Genomic DNA, 7,670 nt, shown 5'->3' on the forward strand with positions numbered 1-7,670 from the left:
ACGATTCAAGCATATTCTACCAAATTTGGCATGGTAGGGGATTTTGCTACATGAAATATTCTCATGATTGTTTGCTCCTCCTTTTTCCAGACAGAAAATAGGAAGTGGGAGGGAGGCTTTCTAAAAATTTTTAACATAACTCGAGTATTAGTCAAGCAAATGGAAACAGATTTGGCATGTGAGGGTATTTGGATACCATAAATGTTACATGTTGAGACCCCTTCATTCTTCCAGTGTAGAAATTGAAAGGGGGAGGGAGGCTTCCATACAATTTTTTTTTGGAAAATTCCATAACTATCCGAGGAAAAGGATTTGGCTTGGGTGGATATTTTGACATGGGAAAAGGAAGAAGGGAGGAGGTTCATACAAATTTTTACGATACTCTATAACTGATCAAACGAGGGGAATCAAATTTGGCATGCGAGAGTATTTGGGTTAATGAATACAATTTTTTGCAGAATTGGTAAAATAATCGAGCAAATGGAACTAAATTTGGCATGAGAGGATATTTGGACACAGTAAAAGACTCAATGGTTATTGAGACCCCCACCCTGATCCCAGTAAATATATACGAAGAGAAGAGGGGTCCACCACAGTTTTTTTTAATGGCACCGAATTTTGTATGGGGTTGTATTTTGATGCGATTATTGTTTCTGTTATTATTTGGAAGCCTACCCATCTTCCAATGAGTGAGATAGGAAAAGGAGACGGGTGCATTTTCGTTGCAAATCTGAAGTATTAGTCATACGAAAGAAATCAATTAGAGTAGGGAAAGGTTTTTGGGATGTAGAAATATTTCTATGCTTATTCGGGAACCTTCCTGTGGGGGGATGAATACGGAAGATGGGGGGCTGTCAATTTGTCGAATTTGTCATAGTGAAGTGTATGGAAATAAAAATATAAGACTACTCCTTTCTTTTCAGGGAGGGCGCATCCATACTTTTTTTCTAGCAACTCAAGAAATGGTCGAGCAAATTTTGCATGGTAGGGATTGGGGTACGAGAAACCTGTTCTTGATTATTAAACAGGGGGACTCTTATCTTTTTGCCTTTCTTACAGAAAGGTATAGTTATCGGTCGATTTGGGAGATCCTTAATTATGGGTCTTAGATATACCTTTATAGGTACCTATCGAATCAGCTCGACGAGTTCAGACGATGTCAGTGTATTTGTATGTATTGGTGTGATTTTTTTATAAACTTTGTCACTACGTTTTTGCGAAACTGGGAAGTACAATAAAAATGATTTTTGTCTTAAAAAATTTGATTTTTTTCCCTCTTCAATGTATAAAAGAAAGAAAAAAAAACAAAATAGTTTGAAAAATAAATTTTCATAGTAATTATCATCAAATCATCACTCCAAAAAACGTGTCAATTTGGCTGGCTAGCCACAACCAGCAATCACTAAAATCTAGATTATCGTATAAATGACGTCAAATTATAGATGACGTCATAGACACGATGGGCGCGCTCACTACCTTACACAAATGATGCGTTCAAGTGAGGAACGACACCTATCCCTCCCACTCAGAATTGCTGACTTCAAAGTAACTGTGTGGGAGGAAAATAATTTTTTGGGAAGCCCAACTAATTTATTGCCTTTCTTATTTTAAGTTGTTTCTGGTTCAGCTTTATGCCGAACCATTTCAAAAAATTTGGAGCCAAGCTCCAAATAATTATATTTAATTAAGGTTTTCACCAAGGGGTACAACCCCGAATTTATGAGAATCAGTCAAGAGTACTTGTGGCCAACATCGCATGGTACGAAAGCGATTGTTACTTCGATGTTTCGCTAAACGCTTTATTCGCAAGCAAAGGTTGCCCTGTGAAGGAGATAACGACGAAGGGGCGCGTGCGGGCGGACGAAGCAAACCATCTCAATTTCTCTCGCACGCTTATTTTTTATTAATCATTTTTTATGCTTACTTAATTTATAATCTAACATGTTTTGATATGTTTACTTTTGAACGATTTTTTTTCGTATAAATTTCAACCATGATGGTAGTTTTCATGTTAAAATTTGAAAAAAAGTTTTATATTGTTTTCTTTTAATTTATATTCATGTTCTGATTGATTTTGATTGGTATATATGTTTTTTTAATGATCAATATTTAAGAAAGTGTACAGACCAGCCAGATATACCACCACAACATAGTATTGGGCAGGAAGAGTGAAGTTCATCAATTTTGCATCAAATTTATTACCTTTTCGCAGAAAACAGCCATTTTTGAAAATAATTGTAAACTTTTAAATGAAAACTTTCAAGAATACATTTCATTTAACTATATAGTCAGTTTTTAGTAGATAAGTGGAACCATATTGAAAAGTATAAGCTTGGTAACCTTATACCAGTTCACCAATATTCGTAAAAATAACGTCTCGAATGATATAAAAATGTAATTCCATGAGAACTATAACATATCTGATCCTGTCATTTTGACTATTTCCAACTATTTCCACATGAATGGTGAACGATGGCTCTTTAGAGGTTACACAGATTCAAAATGAATCGTAGATGTTAATAACACCCCACATTTTTTTTTTAAATTAAACGAGCCACAAACGCTTCGAGACTTAATTATGTTTTGATCTATTCGAGGAATGATTTAATTTTACATAATTTATAATCTAAGCGGTATTATACATACATCTGCATACATAATACAATACTCCCACACACTCAACTACAGTCAATCCAATTTGAGATACATTTTAAGAGACATAATTTTACATATTTTCGAATTTAAATTTGAATGTATTGGTTCTAGATGTAAAATCACGTCACATATGATGTTAATAAAAAGAAACATCATATATGACGTAATTTTCAGTGCAAGTTGAATTTTACAGTGCTGTAACATTACATAACAAATAACTGAATTTTCAGAATGGATTAAAAAATACGTGTTTCTTATATTTTGGAATGAATTTGTTATATTTCATGAATAATAATGCAATTTTTTACATGAAATCAAATCAAGTTAATATTAATTTCATTCAAAGTACTTTAACACAGACGATAAATAAAAAATTTGACCGTTCATCGGAACTTATCGGAAGACTTGAAAGAAATTTAATGCACCAGAAGCAAATTTTTTACTGGACAAACAGGACAGAAGAAACGGCAATTTCCTCAGTAGACTTAGTTGTTCTTGTCCTAGGAGAGATCTTTGAATGATCCTTACTCGGTAAATCATGGTTAAAACTTTCACACTTCCTCGCGCTGTGGAATAAGAAAAGATAAAAAAAATGGAATAAATCATTCAATATTTTGAAGATAATCAATTATTATTTAGATTACCTTTATTTGCTCTGCCAGCATCACGACACATATCTGTGTTTGTTCACATCTCCTGCTGGTGAATCAAACAGGTATGTTTTTCCAACGGAAGTATTAGGAATCCTTTCAAATATCACGACACATGCGTCCGAGCCTGGTGCTGGTGCCTCCAGTAAAGTTGATCGTTTCTGGTGCAAAAAAGTTTTCAGTTTGGAATATTTATTAATTTCCATTTTCTTCTCACCTAAAAATAAAATACAGAAAACGTTAAGCATGTTGTACTTTGTTATAGCCGGACTACTTACCAGTCGGGCAACGATCTAGCAGAGGGTAGCTAATATTCGGGAAATTAGATGTCTCTGAATTCCACTTCCGGCGACCTCCGTAATTTATTTTCCCGCTCACCAATAGCATCATCCGTGGCGGTACATCCATCCAATCCAATGCTAACCTTAACTGACGTGTGCTGCGGCAGACGTAGATGCTTCCGTTGTCTGCCTGCTGGAAAGTCGAGGCTTCCGGTTTCTCAAAAAACTCCATCGATTGCAATCACTTCCTATTTCACAAAACCTCACAAAACTGGTGTTTTTTTTTTTTTGTTTGACTGACAGTTGAGGAAAACTACACTCATATGCACGAATGCCAATTTTGATTTAATTTTATCCCATTATGTTTTAGTGTATTTCTCAATGTTGTGTAAATTAACATCATAAAATTGAGTTTTATTTCCATATGACGTTTATAAATCATAATTTTTAAATTTAAGTTTTAAAATCACGTTCCTTATCACGTTATTTTAAAACATTTAATTTTTAGTGGAAAATTACATCACATGTGATGTAAATAAAAAGAAGCATCATAAATGACATTAATTACGTCATTTACATATTACATAAGAAAATCGTGTTCACACGGAGAAAAAAGACGACAGTTGTTCCAATTATTTCAGCTATTTACACCAATCATCAAAGTGCAGTAGATTTTTTTTGTATTCGACTATAAATATAATAGGCTAAACTACAAACTGCTGATTGACCTTAAGCGATCAACTATGAGTATAATGGGTTCAACTGTCATTAATTCAACTGCAACTACAATTGTAAGATTGATTTTAGGTTTTTAACTATAAATATAATAGTTTCAATTATAATGGTAGAATTGATTCAACTATAGATATGATAGATTCAAATAAAATTGTATAATCGAATTTAAGCATTAAACTTTAATATAATAGATTTCACTACATACTGGTCGTTGAGCTTATGCATTCAACAATAGGTTACATAGGTTACCAAGAGCAATCGTTGAATTATTTGAAACATATGGTTGGGGACCTTTTTTTTATATTGTAATCTTTAATTTTTATTTTGAAAATATATTTTACCCATCATTGGACTCTATGTTAGAATCATTGATACTCTATTCTCGCTGTCTTCACTTCATAGGTTACCAAGAGCAATCGTTGAATTATTTGAAACATATGGTTGGGAACCTTTTTTTATATAGTAATCATTAATTATAAATTCATGTTCTCAATTGATTTTGAAAATATATTTAACCCATCTTTGGACTCTATACTGGAATCGTTGATACTCTATTCTCGCCGTCTTCACTCAATAGGTTACCCAGAGCAATCGTTGAATTTTTGAAACATATGGTTGGGGACCTTTTTTTATATTGTAATTTTTAATTATAAATTCATGTTCCTAATTGATTTTAAAAATATATTTTACTGGTCATTGGACTGTTCCCAGAGTAAACGTTGAGTTATTTGAAAGAATGGTTGGGGACCTTTTTTTTATATTGTAATCTTTAATTTTGATTTTGAAAATATATTTTACCCATCATTGGACTCTCTGTTAGAATCATTGATATTCTCGCTGTCTGCAATCCATTGGTTACCAAGAGCAATCGTTGAATTATTTGAAATATATGGTTGGGAACCTTTTTTTATATAGTAATCATTAATTATAAATTCATATTCCTAATTGATTTTGAAAATATATTTAACCCATCTTTGGACTCTATATTGGAATCGTTGATACTCTATTCTCGCCGTCTTCACTCAATAGGTTACCCAGAGCAATCGTTGAATTTTTGAAACATATGGTTGGGGACCTTTTTTTATATTGTAATTTTTAATTATAAATTCATGTTCCTAATTGATTTTAAAAATATATTTTACTGGTCATTGGACTGTTCCCAGAGTAAACGTTGAGTTATTTGAAAGAATGGTTGGGGACCTTTTTTTTATATTGTAATCTTTAATTTTGATTTTGAAAATATATTTGACCCATCATTGGACTCTATGTTAGAATCATTGATATTCTCGCTGTCTGCAATCCATTGGTTACCAAGAGCAATCGTTGAATTATTTGAAACATATGGTTGGGACCTTTTTTTTATATAGTAATCTTTAATTATAAATTCATATTCCTAATTGATTTTGAAAATATATTTAACCCATCTTTGGACTCTATATTGGAATCGTTGATACTCTATTCTCGCCGTCTTCACTCAATAGGTTACCCAGAGCAATCGTTGAATTTTTGAAACATATGGTTGGGGACCTTTTTTGATTTTATACTGTAATTTTTAATTATAAATTCATGTTCCTAATTGATTTTGAAAATATATTTTACTGGTCATTGGACTGTTCCCAGAGTAAACGTTGAGTTATTTGAAAGAATGGTTGGGGACCTTTTTTTATTATTGTAATCTTTAATTTTGATTTTGAAAATATATTTTGCCCATCATTGGACTCCATGTTAAAATCTTTGATACTATATTCTCGCTGTCTTCACTCCATAGGTTATCCAGAGCGAACGGAAAATGAACTCACTATGTGCTTTCAGTCCAAAAACACAAAGGAGGAAAATGATAACTCAAGTTTAAGTTCTTAGAATCGAGCAACGTTTTGTATTTTGGTCAAACTTAATTTTTGGTATTAAAAAATGAGCGTGTGAGAAGTGGGTTTTTGTTTGGCATTTTTTGTCTAGAATAAACATTTTCAACCGCTTTTTCGTTGAAAGGTGAGTGTTCAAAATTGTATTCGAGTGGAAATTTTGGTGAAAAATTTAAAGTTATTGTTGAAAATATTCACTGTTGATTATTCACACCGTGGGACAAGTGCAATACAGGGGTAAGTGCAAACGCATATTTTAGCCATGTAATATCCACCCTCTAAAAATGTATTTATCATAAACGATGGTGCTTTCGATTGTTCCCTGTCATCAGGGGTGGAGGAGGACGGTGTTAGAAACTGGTCAGCGGCGTGGATTTTTTTATATCGAACTGATTTTTTCTATCGATACTGGCGTTAATAATTTAAACATATTTTATGCAACAGCATTGGAAGGTGATTTGACATCAGTGAGTTATCGAGTATAGCGATAAATCCTTGAGCGGTTCGAAAGCCTTGAGTATCGATTAAAGATCGCTTAGAATCAAGAATTTGCAATAATATTCATTGCCATGTAGATATTCTCGTTAGCTCTACCTGTAGATTGGAATCTTATATATAAAAATTGAGGCGTCTCCTTACAAAATTATCTCTTCTTCACATCTTATATATAAAAACTAGCTGACCCGGTAAACTTCGTTTTACCTTTAAATAAATAAATCGTTTAAAGGATTGACCTTTATTTAAACGTCCTTATGAAAGTCGAAAAAGAGAGATTCAACTATTATACAAACCATCTCTGACCCGAAAACCCCTCGGATACCAAATTTCACTTCATTCCGACCGTTCGTTTATAGGTGATGGTGTAACAAAGAAAACGCATCCATCTTATACATGAAAATGAAGGCGTTTTCTTTGTAACACCATTTAAAGGTAAAATGAAGTTTTCAGGGTCAACTAGTCTCTTATAAACATTAAGTCTCAATCAATCACAACCGTCTTCCTGCATCTTTTAAGGTACGCCGGGGTAAAGAGGGGCACGGGGTAGATGGGAATGCTGATTATTTAAATAACATTGTGCATTTTTTTTTTCAAAAATGTTAAAATAACTTTTAATCTATCTAATAACTGCGAAAACGAGACGATTCCGACAATAACGGATGTTTACAGCGACTTTTTATTTTAACTCTTATGTGGAGTTGATGTGTATCATTTTCAATTTCAATTTACTCGTAATCTAGCGGGTTCTTGACGACAAACTCTAGATTCTTATTTATGATTTATATTCATAATTGTAATTCTGAATTTAGATCTAGATTTCACATAAGGTTAAATTCAGATTTCACATTCATTTGGAATTTAGATTCGACATTCAGAATGTCGGTTCAAATTCAAAATTTATAATCAAAATTTATATTGAAAATTCTATTTTAAAACTCAGATTTATAATAGTATTGATTTTGTTTCCTGCAAATGTTTGCGTACATTGA

The 7,670-nt window shown here is 32.6% G+C and overlaps 1 protein-coding gene across 1 annotated transcript; it reads right to left on the reverse strand.

Annotated features, from left to right (window-relative positions):
* Positions 1 to 3,072: 3,072 nt before the first annotated feature.
* LOC129759530 (uncharacterized) lies at positions 3,073 to 3,833 on the reverse strand. The gene is made up of 3 exons (XM_055757001.1): positions 3,584 to 3,833; positions 3,300 to 3,522; positions 3,073 to 3,221 (listed from the first exon to the last, which is right to left on the reverse strand). Exons 1-2 carry the CDS (start codon positions 3,816 to 3,818, stop codon positions 3,320 to 3,322), a joined length of 438 nt encoding a protein of 145 aa, XP_055612976.1. The 5' UTR covers positions 3,819 to 3,833; the 3' UTR covers positions 3,073 to 3,221; positions 3,300 to 3,319.
* Positions 3,834 to 7,670: the final 3,837 nt, after the last annotated feature.

The sequence above is a fragment of the Uranotaenia lowii genome, unplaced genomic scaffold, assembly GCF_029784155.1.
Source record: "Uranotaenia lowii strain MFRU-FL unplaced genomic scaffold, ASM2978415v1 HiC_scaffold_183, whole genome shotgun sequence".
NCBI classification, from domain to species: domain Eukaryota; kingdom Metazoa; phylum Arthropoda; class Insecta; order Diptera; family Culicidae; genus Uranotaenia; species Uranotaenia lowii.